This window comes from Dryobates pubescens, chromosome 10, assembly GCF_014839835.1.
Source record: "Dryobates pubescens isolate bDryPub1 chromosome 10, bDryPub1.pri, whole genome shotgun sequence".
Taxonomy (NCBI): Eukaryota; Metazoa; Chordata; class Aves; order Piciformes; family Picidae; genus Dryobates; species Dryobates pubescens.
In genome coordinates this window covers 12,795,067-12,809,997 of record NC_071621.1, presented here as the reverse complement: position 1 = coordinate 12,809,997, position 14,931 = coordinate 12,795,067, and the positions used below count along the sequence as shown (strand labels likewise).

Here is a 14,931-nt window from a genome sequence, read left to right as displayed (position 1 = left end):
CAAGTTTTGTTCTTCTATAAAAGCAGCTGCCAAGGACCAGTTCTCCAAAATCTGGGCAAACATCACTCCCGAAATCCAGCATGAGGACCTCAGAGCAAATCTGGCCCCCACAGTGCTCCTCAGCCCTGGCAAGGCTGCAGCCTTGTGTCTTCTCTAGGGAAAGTGGAGCGTGATGGAGATTCTGGGAGATACCTAAGCTGCCCCCAGGGCAATGTCACCTCAAGTGGAAGTGCAGTGGCATAGGCTAGGGAACTAGAAGAGGGACATGAGAACTCCAAATCACCTTTAGAGCTTCTCTGCCTCTGTTGAACCAACACTGTTGGTCTGCTGCTTTGTGCTGCCTGCAGCCCCTGGGGAGTGTCCCAGCGTGGGGCAGGGGGACGCCGGCTCTGCCATGAGGGAACTTTCCAGTGCAGTGATGGGAAATTCAAAGGCACAAGGAGTCAGAGTCATGGGGTGGTTTTGGTTGGAAGGGACCTTCAGAGACCACCTGGTCTAACCCCCTGTCCTTGGCAGGGCATCTTTCACTAGATCAGGTAGCTCAGACCCCTATCCTACCATAGGGCATACAGAACTTCTCTGGGCCACTTGTTCCTGTATGTCACCACCCTCATCCTAAAAACAATTCCTCATTATGTCACCAGCAACACCAGTATCATCTGCTGCCCACTGTCTGTGCCAAACACAGCCCAGACAAGCAACAACATGAACACTGAACTCTGCTGCTGGGCACCCAGAACCATGGGAGGGAGGAAGAAAAAGAGGGAGGAAAGCATCACTCCATGCACAACACAATCACCAGGTTCAGAAGCTCTTTAGAAGTCCCTGCCTGGGTGAGCACCACAGCTGCTGCTGCTCTGTGCCCCAGAGCTCTCCATGCCTTTCTCCTGCCCATCAGGTTTTCTGTCCTGGAGCTGCTCCAAGCAGGGCTGAGCCTGGGGACTATCCCTGGGGCCCAGTGGAGCTGCAGTCTCAGCCTCTCTAGAAAGCAACCGCTCCTGGGACTCCAGCCTCATGTCCAGGTTTGGGTTGCATTTGCTCTCACCTCTTCTTGCCTGTTCAGGTAATTTCTTCTATCTGTCATGACCACCTTAGCTTCAGCTTGTCCCCACTTTTTGCAGGCCACAGGTACATGGTCCACAGCCACCTGCAGCCCAATAGCCAGGTGTCAGGGTGACAGAGGAATCGGTCATGGGATGGTTTAGGGTGGAAGGGACCTTCAGAGACTATCTAGTTTCATCCCCTTGCTCTGTGCAAAGACATCTTGCACTACAGCAGGTTGCTGAGAGCCCCCTGATCTTGAACATGTGCCAGGGTGGGTCACCCGTGTTGGCAACCTATTCCTTTGTCTCTCTGCCCTCATTGTAAAGAATTTCTGCCCACACTCACTGATGTGCCATCAGAAGAGAAGCAGGGCGTCGTCAGCTCACACAGTAAGGAATTGCCAGGTTCGAGGTTCCCTTCAGAAACCTCCCCAGGGATGTCCCACCACTGCTGGTGCTGCTCTTTGCCCCACAGCTTTCCGTGCCTTTCTCCTGGTCATCACGATTTCTGCCCTGGAGCTGTCTCACACAGGGTCTGAGTCTGGGGACAGGCCCTGAAGGGCAGCAGATTATCAGAAGTCAGGCTCTGTGGGAAGCAAATACCCCCAAGACCCCAGCCCCTTGTCCAGGTTTGGGTTAAACAGGAACTCTCACCTCCTTTTGCCTGTTGATGACTTCTGTCCCAGCTCTCAAGACCATTCTGGCTTTGACTTATCCTCCCCACAGCAAGGTTATGGGCACTGGTCACCTCTGGCTAAGTAGCTACCAGGGTGGGGGGCTCTAGAGAGGGGTCTGGCAACTCCACAGCAGTGAGAAGGATGGCTGGGAATCTTCTGGGAGGAGATGGCAGCTGGCAGCAGAAGCTGACGCCCTCTTACACCTGAAAAAGTGCTAGGCAGGTCTGAGCTACGAGCAAGAGAACCCTGGGGGATTTGAGGGGGGAAGCAGAGGCATTGGAGTATCTGACAGGAGGAGGTGGCAGGGATGACATGGGGACATGGGAGTTTTCATCTTTCCACCCCATGGCTGTGGAAGACTGGGGGCAATCACAGCACACCTGCGGGACAGCCAAGGGCTCAGGCCCAGCCAGCATGGATCTAGGAAGGGCAGGTCCTGCCTGACCAACCTGATCTCCTATGATCAGGGGACTGCCTGGTGGATGTGGGGCAGGCTGTGGATGTAGTCTACCTGGACTTTTGGAAGGCCTTTGTCACTGGCAGCCAGTCACTAGTGGTGTCCCCCAGGGATCAGTGCTGGGCCCCATCCTCTTCAATATCTTTATTGATGATCTGGAGGAGGGGATTGAGTCCATCATCAGTAAATTTGCAGGTGACACCAGGCTAGGGGCAAGTGTTACTCTGCTAGAGGGTGAGAGAGCTCTGCAGAGGAATCTTGACAGGCTGGACAGATGGGCAGAGTTCAACAGGATGGCATTCAACAAGTCCAAGTGCAGGGTGCTGCACATTGGCCACAACAACCCCATGCAGTGCTACAGGCTGGGGTTGGAGTGGCTGGAGAGCAGCCAGGCAGAGACCTGGGGGTACTGGTTGACAGTAGGCTGAACACGAGCCAGCAGTGTGCCCAGGTGGCCAAGAAGGCCAATGGCATCTTGGCCTGGATCAGGAATAGTGTGGCCAGCAGGACCAGGGAAGTGATTGTGCCCCTGTACTCTGCACTGGTTAGGCCACACCTTGAGTCCTGTGCCCAGTTCTGGGCCCCTCAATTTAAGGAGAACATTGAGACACTTGAACGTGTCCAGAGAAGGGCAACGAGGCTGGGGAGAGGCCTTGAGCACAGCCCTGTGAGGAGAGGCTGAGGGAGCTGGGGTTGTTTAGCCTGGAGAAGAGGATCAGGGGAGACCTTATTGCTGTCTACAACTTCCTAAAAGGAGGTTGTAGCCAGGTGGGCACCTTGGCTCCCAGCACCCAGCACCAAAACAAGAGGACACAGTCTCAAGCTGTGTCAGGGGAAGTTTAGGCTTGAGGTGAGGAGAAAGTTCTTCCCAGAAAGAATAATTGGCCATTGGGATGTGCTGCCCAGGGAGGTGGTGGAGTCACTGTCCCTGGAAGTGTTTGAAAAAGGATTGGACATAGCACTTGGTGCCATGGTTTAGTCACGAGGTGTTGGGTGATGGGTTGGACTCGATGTGCTCTGAGGTCACGGAATCACAGAATCACCAAGGTTGGAAGAGACCTCAAAGATCATCAAGTCCAATCTGTCACCACAGACCTCATGACTAGACCATGGCACCAAGTGCCACGTCCAGTCCCCTCTTGAACACCTCCATGGATGGTGTCTCCACCACCTCCCTGAGCAGCCCATTCCAGTCCTTTTCAACCTTATTGATTCTATGATTCTATGATCTCCCCAGTAGGATAGTAGGTCAGGAGGAGATTTGCCCTAACACTGGGGTCGGGGTGCAGCAGCCTGAGGATCTCATTGCACCACCACATAAGTTTTGTTCTTCTATAAAAGCAGCTGCCAAGGACCAATTCTCCAAAATCTGGGCAAACAGCACTCCAGTCCAACCCCACTGCCAGAGCAAGATCACCTAGAGCAGATGACACCAGAGCACATCCAGGCAGGTCTTGAATATCTCCAGAGGGAGACTCCACAACCCCCTGGGCAGCCTGTTGCAGTGTCTGTCACCCTCACACTGAAAAAAATAAATCATTCCTCTGTTTCCATGGAACTTCCTTTGTCTCAACCTCCACCCATTGCCCCTTGTCCTGTCCTTGGGCATCACCCAGCAGAGCCTGGCTCCATCCTCTTGGCACTCACCCTTCACATATTTACAAACATTACTAAGGTCACCTCTCAGTCTCCTCCTCTCCAAGCTAAAGAGCTTCAGCTCCCTCAGGCTCTGCCCCTAAGGAAGATGTTCCACTGTCTTCATTATTTTTGTGGCTCTGAGCCAGACTCTCTCAAGCAGTTCCCTGAGCTCCTTCTTGAACTGAGGGGCCCAGAACTGGACACAAGATTCCAGAGGTGGCCTCAGCAGGGCAGAGTAGAGGGGCAGGAGAACCTTACTTGACCTGTTAACCACACTCCTTCTAATCCACCCCACAATGGCATTGGCCTTCTTGACCACAAGATCACATTGCTGACTCATGGTCATCCTTCCATCCACTAGGACCCCCAGGTCCTTTTCCCCTTCACTGCTCTCCAGCAGGTCAGTCCCCAGCCTGTACTAATAGGTGGGGTTGATGGAGCTACAGTATGAGTGGATAAGGGTAGAGCAACTGATGGCACCCACCTGGACTTGTCTAAAGCATTTGGAACTGTCCTGCATGACATCCTGGTCACCAAACTGGGAGTCTTCAAGACTCTTTAAGGTGCCTTCCAACCCAAACCATTCTACTAATCTATGACTCTACATGGCTAGAGCTCAGGGGTAGGACTCATTTTACCTGGAGAAAATGCTGGTCACGGTGAGGGAGGCCTGCAGGCACCTCCATCAGTGGCTTTTGGCTCAGGCTGTGTGCTGGGCAGCTGGAGAGGCTGGTGGTGCTCCAGGACAGGGGTGCTGTGGGACATCCAGGGAAGTGCTCACCACCGCTGTTGATCATGACCAATTAGAAACACAAGATGCTCCCAGACAAGCCCTGTGATGTGGGCTGGCTGGAGGGACTTGCTGACGACTTAAGGGCCACTTGCAATCCCTCAGGACCCTCTGTGAGCTGCTGCCTTGCCAGCTGGCCCCAACCCCTGTGTTTCACAGGAAACTTTTGCCTACTCCGATTGCAGGACGTTGCATCACGCTGGCCCCAGGGATGTGTCAGTGCCCTGCTGCTGGCCATGGCTTGTGGCCACAGCTGTTGGGCACAGCTGATAAGAGACTCGAGATGGTCACAGAAGAGGTCTTTATCCTTGAAAAACCCAGTGCTGGTCCCTGGCAGGACAAGGGCAGACAGGCAGAGGAGACTCCTGGGACGCCAGTGCTGTTTCCAGCCGCCATGGGGATGTGAACTTTGCTGTTGAAGAGGAGAATTTCTGCCTGGCAACACTGGGGGAAGCAGAAGCTGTGACCTGGGCACAAGGCTGTCATGGAGACCCGAGATAAAACCCAGTTTGGACCCAAAGGTTAATAAGTTCTAAACACCCTTCTCTAGCCAGTCTCAAGAAGTCCCTACCACTGATCACTAATGGAGCTGATGGACCTCTTCCTCCTTCAGCAGCTGTGGGCAGGAGCCTCTTCCACTAGATAAAAGTGATCAAAGCCCCATCCATCATCACCTTAAACACTTCAGGGTATCCACAACTTCTCTGGGCAATGTCTCCCAGGATCTTGGCACCCTCACTGTGAAGAATTTATTCCTTATGCTGGCAGCAGTGGTGCAAAAGCTGATCCCCTTTTCTGGGCAGGAAAAGCTGGGGAACCTGCTGAATGCACAGCTCATGTATGTGGCACATTTGGGGGACACTCATCCCTGTCCCTCTTGCAGAGAGAAGGGCCCATAAGGGATGGCCACAGAGCCAAAGCACGGGCTGCTAATGGAGCTCTGCTGGCATAACCATTTTTACCAGCAGCAGATCCCAGGAGTTCAGAAGTTCTGCTTAAACATCCCCTGGGAGCAGAACCAGATGCTGGTGATAAGGCAAGGAGAAGAGCTCAACTCTCCCACCCTTCTGCACAGTACTGGGCTGGAAGTAGGGGTGAGGCAACAGCACCCAGAGCACAGTGAGAGGCTTCCCTAGATAAGAGGTGCTTGAGAAGATGTTTTGAGATGCTGCACACCGCAGAAAGTCACCCCAAGTGCACATGAGGAACCTGGCAGCACAGGAGGATGCCAGGCCTGATGCCAGTGCAGGAAACTGTTAATTCAATAAAAAACTTCCACAGCTGGAGCAGCCTAAACTGGAAGTGCTTCAGGCTGCAGAGGTGCTGGGCACCCTGCAGTGAACTTCAGAAGAGCTGCAGATCCAAGGAAGACATTTTTAACACTGAGGATGGTAAACACTGGCACAGGTAGCTCAGAGAGGTGGTAGAAGCCCCGTCCCTGGTACCAATCCGGGCCAGGTTTGATGGGGCACTGAGGAACTTGTTGAAGATGTTCCTGCTGACTGCAGGGGAGAGGGACTAGATGACCTTCAAAGGCCTCTTTCAACCCATTCTGTGATTCTGATTCTCAGTGTGTCTGGAACATGTGGTCCCAGCATGTGGGTGAGGGAGCCAACAACTACATGAGAAAGGTTGGATCCTGATCCTCAGCAAAAATAAGGCAACATGAGGATGCAAAATATGGAGGGAACATACTTGCTGCTGCCAATCTTGTGTGCCACCTTGGGGTGCAGTAAGAGTTGGTAGCTGTGGGGAGGAGAAGCAGACAGGGCAGGTGACCCTAAACTGACCAACAAGGGATTCCATCCCATGGTCATCATACTCAATATAAAGCTGAGGGATCATGAGGGTCAAGCTCTCTTCTTCTATGTCCTGTGTTCAAGGACTTTCTCTGTACTTTGATCCCAACCCATGTGCCTCTGAATCCAGTTCCTATCTGCCCCTCAGTCCAGCCTGGCCCCTGGGGCAGTTGGCTATTGGGTTTGTGTGCATTTCTCTGTATTTCATTATTTTTTTATTACTATTATTATATTTTCTTTCTATTGTTACTGTTTCACTAGAGACTCTGGTTTCTTTCCCAACCTATTGGTGTCTCTCCCTTATTCCCTGCCTCTTCCCTTTGGGAAGGCAGAGGGGTACAGAGAGAGCATCTGGCACTTTGTCTAGTGACCAGCCCAGCCTCAACACTTGACACACAGCTTGGGCCTACAGGAGCTGGTCCAGAGCACATTCAAGGGTTAGGAGAAACATCAGTGAGAAAGAAAAAGGAGGAATTTACCCAACCACTTTCTGGAGTTGGTAAGATCTGTCTTGTGGGAGCAATCTTCCCTTTTCATCCTGAAAATAAAAACTGAGAAAGGGGTGAATCATAGAATCATCATAGAATGGCCTAGGCTGGAAGAGACCTTAGAGACCATCTAATCCAACCTCCCTGCCACGGGCTTCTCAACTAGGCCAGGTTATTCAAGGCCTCATCCAACCTGGCCTTGAACATCTCCAGGAAGGGGGCATCAAACGTTCCAAGCCTCAGACACCTACACATTGATCAGCGAGATGGAACAGAGTAACAAAGCATTCCACACAGAGTAGTTATTCATAGCTTTTATTCCATGAAAGCCAGTAATAGTTCTTTTTCCAAGCCATGGATGGTTGAGCAGCCACAGCCACCCCACTGAAGCTCCCAGTATGGCATTGGTTCAGCAGATGCCTCCTGTGACACATTACTGCTGGAGAAACCCTCAGCGAACTGGGATGAAATCCTCCAGCAGCTCTCCTATTCTCTTCTTTTCTGCAAGAGGCAAGGGGTTGTGGAAACCTCATCAGCATCTCAGAGGGTTCCAAGGATTTTTTTGGTGGCTTTGTGAACTTCAGGATTTAGTACTCTAAATCCTAAAGTTTAGAGTATTCAGTATTTAGGAGATTTAGTTTAGGGTATTTAGTATTCTAAAGGTAAGGAAATCATCGAAAAGGAAGCTTCTACTATCAACAGCAAGCTATTTGCTTGCTGCATAAATCAGATCACAGAACAAAAAGGACCTCTGTGGATGACCTAGTCCAACTCCCCTGTTAAAGCAGGGTCACCCAGCACAGGTTCCACAGGATCCCATCCAAGCAGATTTGGAATCTCTCCAGAAAAGGACACTCCACAACCTTTCTGGGCAGCCTGGTCCAGTGCTCTGAACCGTCACAGGAAACAAGTTTTTCCTTATGTTCAGATGGAATTTCCTGTGTTCCAGTTTGGGCCCACTGCCCCTTCTCCTATCACTGGGCACCACTGGAAAGTCTGGCCCCATCCTCTTGCTCCCCACCCTTTAGATGTTAAGCACTGATAAGATCCCCTCTTAGTCTGCTCTGCCCCAGGCTAAACACCCCCAGGTCTCTCAAGATCTCCTCATAATAGTTGCTCCAGCTCCTTCACCATCTTTATAGCCCTCCATTAAACTATCTCCAGTACTTTCCTGTCTCTCTTGAACTGGGGAGCTCAGAACTGGACCCTGTACTCCAGAAGCGGCATCACTAGGACAGAGTAGAGGAGGGGGAGGACCTCCCTTGACCTGCTGGTCACACTTGTCTTCAATCTTTCTGCCTCAAGAACTAAAGAGAGACACTCTGTCCAATTAAAACTCTCTACAGAAGCTTAGTTTCTATCTAGAGATGGAGTATTTGCAAGATCCTTGCTTCTAACCTTGCAAACCAAACCAATTCCTTCCAGAAAAGCATGAATTCCCTTGTAAACTACCTGGAGACAAACTCCTACCACCAGTGCCCTTTGCAGAGATGCTTCAGTCCCTTCATATGCAACTTTTCTTCCCTAGGGCTGAACTGAAGGTCCCTGTGAAGAGATCTCTGTACTGAGAGTTCTTTACTTCTAGTAATGCTTCCCAAAATGCCATAACAGGGTTTACAACCCAACAGCCAAAGTCACCTGACTGGATTTTGTTAGAAAACAGGCCTTTTTCACCAAAATTTGCCATTGAATTGGTGGGCTTGGTGGACTTAGTGACTATGTTTAGCACAATGCTGTTCATTACCAAGGTTCTAAGTCAGCAAGAGCCAAGCAAGGTTTCCTTACATTTCTGTTTATTCTTATTTCACCTGCTCTGCTTATTTGCTGAATACTCATCACATGGTTCTTGAAACAAGCAGCACTGCAGCTTTAGCAGTGCAAAGGAGGTTGCAGTGAGGTGGGCTGGTCTCTTCTCCCAGGTAATATCACAGTATCACCAAGGCTGGAAGAGACCTCAAAGATCATCAAGTCCAACCTGTCACCACAGACCTCATGACTAGACCTTGGCACCAAGTGCCACATCCAATCCCCTCTTGAACACCTCCAGGGACAGTGACTCCACCACCTCCCTGGGCAGCACATTCCAATGACGAACAACTCGCTCAGTGAAGAACTTTTTACTCACCTCCAGCCTAAACTTCCCCTGGCACAGCTTGAGACTGTGTCCCCTTGTTCTGGTGCTGGTTGCCTGGGAGAAGAGACCAACCCCCTCCTGGCTACAACCTCCCTTCAGGTAGTTGTAGAGAGCAATGAGGTCTCCCCTGAGCCTCCTCTTCTCCAGGCTAAACAACCCCAGCTCCCTCAGCCTCTCCTCACAGGGCTGTGCTCAAGGCCTCTCCCCAGCCTCGTTGCCCTTCTCTGGACACGTTCAAGTGTCTCAATGTCCTTCCCAAACTGAGGGGCCCAGAACTGGACACAGGACTCAAGGTGTGGCCTAACCAGTGCAGAGTACAGGGGCACAATGACCTCCCTGTTCCTGCTGGCCACACTATTCCTAATACAGGCCAGGATGCCATTGGCCTTCTTGGCCACCTGGGCACACTGCTGGCTCATGTTTAGGTGGCTGTCAATCAGCACCCCCAGGTCCCTCTCTGTCTTGGAGCTCTCCAGCCACTCTGACCCCAGCCTGTAGCTCTGCATGGGGTTGTTGTGGCCAAAGTGCAGCACCTGGCACTTGGACTTGTTGAATGCCATCCCATTGGACTCTGCCCATCTGTCCAGTCGGTCGAGGTCCCTCTGCAGAGCCTTTCTACCCTCTAACTGACCAACATCTGCTCCCAACTTGGTTGGGATAGGTATGTGATAGGCCAAGAGGAAAGGGCCTCAGGTTGTGCCAGGGAAGGTTTTGGTTGGACATTACGAAAAATTTATTTCCTGAAAGGGTTGTCAAACCCTGGAGGAGGCTGCCCAGGGTAGCGCTGGAGTTACCATCTCTGGAGGGATTTACAAGAATGTGTAGATGTGGAGCTGAGGAATATGTTTTAGTGGTGACCTGGCACTGATGGGTTAGTGGTTGGACTCCATGATCTAAAAGGTCTTTCCCAATCCAAATGATTGGGAGTCTACAAGAATAAACAGTAACATTGTGATTTTGCAAGAATAAACCCTGTCAATTTTCGTTACTCCTTCTTCAGTGACGCAAGTTTGATCTACACCGATTTTATTTGGCTCTGCTATGTTTATATTAAATCATCTTCTAGGGTGAAGAGTTGGTCATCAAAGCAGCAGCTGATCAGCTCAGTAAAAATACCTATTTTTGTATCATAAAATTCCTAATACAACTTAAGGTTGTGAAGAAGCAGGAAAAGTCTAAGCAGTCAGTGAGACTCACTAGAAAAGAAGAGATTCTGCAGGCAGCCCAGCAGCATCCTGAAATACATCAGCACTTCCTACTGGGTACATTCTGGTGGGCTGAGGTCTTTTTTAACACCCCAGTTTACAATACCTCCTATTTTGAAGTCTTCTGGGTGCTGCCTCATGTACTCAAAGAGCTCTCTGTCCACCTTGGCATACATATACTCTGACCGCTTAACAAGGAAATAGCCAGCGAACCACCCCACGGTAGTGAACAGGATCTGGCGGTGAACACCTGCAGCAGAAGGAGGAATGGCCCCTGCCACAGACCGTCTCCCGGCCTCAGGCAGGCAGCCCGTCTCAGACATTGTGACTCCACACACCCCAGCTCCTCTCTCCCTGCTTTGCTCCCATGGTTGTCCCCCTGCCAGGATCCTGCAGTACCCTCACCTGAAGACCTCCCATGGCCCTGCCAGAAAGACCTCTCCTTTCCTTGGGGTTCCCTCCCCTTCCTGCCATGCATATTCCTCAGAGAGTCACCCCAAATCCCCTCTACTTCCACACAATGCTCTTGGATTACCTCCAACCCTACCATCAACAGACCCCTCACTTCAGGACTCCCTCCCCTTTGTTTCCACCCCTACAACTCTCACACAGTCACCCCAAATCCTACAGAGCATCCCCTCCTCTCTTATCCCTTCCAGCCTCGCACCACTGAGGCCACACATCTTCCCCCTGCCTCACAGCCACCCCAAATCCCACATAACCCCTTTTCCAGACCACTTAATCCCTTCTTCCCACCCAGCCTCTCACCTCATGGACTGTTCCTCATCCCCCTGTCCCTATATTCATCAAGGTTACCTCAGAACCTGCTTATCCCCACCTCCAAGCCTTACCTCAGGGACATCTCTTGTTCCCTCTCTCACTCCTGTATCTCTCACAGTCACCCCAAATCCTACATGCTCCCTTCCCCAGATCCCACCAAATCTTCTCTGCCTCCTAAGGCCCTCACCTCAGGGCTGTCTCCCCTTCCCCCTGCCCCTACATCCCTCAGCATGACCCCACATGCAAGATACTGCTTCCCACAGCCCCCTCTGACTCTCCCATCCCCTCATCTCAGGGTGCCCTACCCTTTCCCTTGCATCTACAACCCTCAAGAGTGACCCCAAATGTCAGATACCCCCTTCCCCAGCCCCCTCCCACTCCCCTCTAGCCCTCCCAGTCCCCTATCTCAGGGCTGTCTCTTCTTCCCCCCACCCCTAATTTCCTCAATGTGACCCCAAATTCCACAAACCCCTTTCCTCAGACCCTCACTTCAGGGCTCCCTCCCCTTCTCACCCCACCATGTTCCTCAGAGAGTCACCCCAGGTCCCCTCCACGCCCATGCAATGCAGCTTTCCCCAGCCCCTTCCGCTTACCTCCACCCCCCGCCCCCGACAACAGCCCCCTCACCTCAGGGCTCCCTCCCATCCAATCCTGCCCCTAAAGCTTCCACACTCACCGCCTGGTCCCATAACGCATCCCTCTCCCGTCTCATCCCTTCCAGCCTCTCACTTCAGAGGCCCTATATCCACCACAGTCATCCCAAATCCCACATACCCCCTTCCTTCCCCAGCCCACCCAATCCTCTCTGCCTCCCCAGCCCCTCACCTCAGGGCCGTCTCCTCTTTCCCTTCCCCTGTATCCCTCAGAGCACCCCCAAATCCCGCGTACCCCCATCCCCTCCCCTCAGGCCTCTCCTCCCCACGCCCGCCGCACCGGCTCGGATGACGGGGCGACGGTTGAAGCCGTTGTCCAGCAGTGCCGCCACCCAGCCGCACAGACCCAGCCAGACGGAGCCCTTGTTGACGAGGGGGGGCGGCGGCAGCGACCGCGACTCGTCCGGCAGGAACGCCATGATGGCGGCCGGCCCGCGCCCGCCGAAGGTGACCGAGCGGAGCGGTGCAGCACAGCGCTCCCCTCCGCCGCGCCCGCCGCCGGCCTCACGGGTTCCGCCGCGCTTCCCCGCTTTAACCCAAACCCCGCTTTTAACCCAGACCCCTCTTCAACAGCAAAACCCCGCGCTTTTAAAACCACCACCAACAACAACTCCAAATGGCCAGCGCACAGGTCCCCAGTGGGGCGGCTTCACTGGGGAGCGCATGGGGGGCCCGCGCTTCTGAGCCCTCCGAGTGAAGCGGCTCGGCCCCGCTGCCTGTGCAGTTGCAGCCTCCGATTACGTTAGGGATTTCATTAAACTCTAAAATTAAACCCAACTGGTGTTTTTAGAGCTCTTCCTGCCAACAGATTAAAGATTGAGATTTACTGTGGTGTTACTGTTTTCCTTTTATAATGACTATAAAATCACATTAAGCCAGTTGCAACAGTACCGGGACTGACAAAACCATCGAAAAACACCCCAGCTTTGGAAGGTATCCTAAAGAATTCCCAGCCTTTTTCCTAAGAAAATCATTTTTATCTTTTCTCCACACAGAGAAGGTTGGGCTGTCACCACTCCTCAAGGGGAGATGCCAAAGTTGGGGCACTCATGCTTGGAGGATGTCAGCTTGACTTACAAAGGCACTGATGGAGAACCACAGAATTGTTGAAGTTGAGAAAGACTTTTAAGGTGGTCAAGTCCAAAAGTTAACCCAACACCACCAGGTCACCACTAGACCATTTCTCTAAGCTCCATATCTGCACCTTTTAAATAGCCCCAGGGGTGGTGACTCCAGCACTTCTCTGGGCAGCCTGCTCTAGGGCTTGACAACCCTTCCAATAAGTAAGATTTTCCCAACATCCAACTTGGCACAACTTGAGACCATTTCCTCCTTTCCTGTCACTTGTTATTTGGGAGAGGAGATTGACCCCCACCTCACTTCAGCCTCCTTTCAGGGAGTTGTAGAGAGCAATGAGGTCTCCCCTCAGTCTTCTTTTCTCCAGACTGAACAACTCTAAGTCCCTCAGCTGCTCCTCACAAGACTTGCTCTCCAGACCCTTCACCAGCTTCACTGCTCTTCTTTGGTCATGTTCCAGCATCTCGATCTTCTTACAGTGAGGGGTCCAAAACTGAGCACAGTATTTGAGGTCCAGCCTTACCAGTGCTGAGCATAGAAGGGCAATCACTGCTCTAGTTTTGCTGGCCACGTAATTCCTGATACCGGCCAGAACACTGTTTACCTTCTTGGCCACCTGGACAGATTGCTGGCTCATCTTCAGATAGCTATCAACCAACATCCACGTTCTTTTCTTCTGGGCAGCCTTCCAGCCAGCCTTTCCCCAGCCTGCAGCATTGCTGTGACCCAAGTGAAGGATGCAGCCCTCATACCCCTGGCCCATAGGTCTATCCTGTCCTGATTGCTCTGAAGGAGGAAGAGGTTTTGGTCTTTATTTTTTGGATGTTACCCTAGTCAGAGGGATAAACATGTGAGTATTGTGATTGCCCTACTCTGTCTGAGCATCGAAACTTTGACTGAAAATGGAATATAGGTGGAAGTGGCACCGAGGCAGTAAAGTGTGGTAAAAAAGAATAGAATAAACCAGGCTGGAAGAGAACAGAGATCATCATGTCCAACCTATCATCCACCACCACCTAATCAACTAAACCATGCAACCAAGCACCCTATCGAGTCTCCTCCTGAACACCCACAATGATGCTGACTCCACCACCTCTCCAGGCAGCCCATTCCAATGGGCAATCACTCTCTCTGTGTAGAACTTCTTCCTAACCTCCAGTCTAAACTTCCCCAGCGCAGCTTGAGACTGTGTCCTCTTGTTCTGGTGCTGATTGCCTGGGAGAAGAGACCAACCTCTGCCTGTCCACAACCTCCCTTCAGGTAGTTGTAGAGAGCAATGAGGTGTCCCCTGAGCCTCCTCTTCTCCAGGCTAAGCAACCCCAGCTCCCTCAGCCTCTCCTCACAGGGCTGTGTTCCAAACCCCTCACCAACTTTGTTGCCCTTCTCTGGACTCGTTCCAGCAAGTCAACCTCCTTCCTAAACTGAGGGGCCCAGAACTGGACACAGGACTCAAGGTGTGGCCTAACCAGTGCAGTGTACAGGGGCAGAATGACCTCCCTGCCCTTGCTGGAGTTTTGAAAAGACAGAAATTTTGAGAAAGTATTAAAAAAAAAAAGGTCCAAAAATGAGGTCATTGGCTGCAAGGAGTGTAAATGTACAAGCTAGTTGGTTACACAAATACCACAGAGACTACTCTATTTGCCCACTGTCCAAACAAGAGCCACATGATTTTAAAATCCAAAATACTCAGAGACCACAAAGAGTGCAACCATTCCATGGGCCATCTCCTCTGAAGGAGGTCCTGTTGAAGAAACGTAGAAGACGGTTCAAAACTCAAGCTGCGCCAGGGGAGGTTTAGACTCCAAGTGAGGAGAAAGTTCTTCACTGAGAGAGTCGTTTGTCATTGGAATGGGCTGCCCAGGGAGGTGGTGGAGTCACCGTCCCTGGAGGTGTTCAAGAGGGGATTGGATGTGGCACCTGGTGCCATGGTGTAGTCATGAGGTCTGTGGAGACAGGTTGGACTCGATGATCCTTGGGGTCTCTTCCAACCTTAGTTATACTGTGAACTGCTGGGAAAAAAACCCACCAAACATCCTTTCTTCAACTCCCAGTTTCATGTGATGTGCTCCAAAGCAGTCCCAAGGTCTTCTAGGGAGAGTTAGGCAGGATTAAAAAAAGGGCACAGTGAAGTTCCATCACACTGTAGCCTACTCATCCTCTAAGGGATGTGATTCTGCAGAGGCATACCAT

At 51.8% G+C, this 14,931-nt stretch overlaps 1 protein-coding gene across 1 annotated transcript; it reads right to left on the bottom strand.

Annotated features, from left to right (window-relative positions):
• Nucleotides 1-7,199: 7,199 nt before the first annotated feature.
• NDUFC2 (NADH:ubiquinone oxidoreductase subunit C2) lies at nucleotides 7,200-12,146 on the bottom strand. Its single transcript, XM_054164620.1, has 3 exons — nucleotides 11,945-12,146; nucleotides 10,338-10,481; nucleotides 7,200-7,393 (listed from the first exon to the last, which is right to left on the bottom strand). The coding sequence occupies exons 1-3, from the start codon at nucleotides 12,081-12,083 to the stop codon at nucleotides 7,344-7,346; spliced, it is 333 nt and encodes a 110-aa protein (XP_054020595.1). The 5' UTR covers nucleotides 12,084-12,146; the 3' UTR covers nucleotides 7,200-7,343.
• Between the last annotated feature and the right edge of the window lie 2,785 nt (nucleotides 12,147-14,931).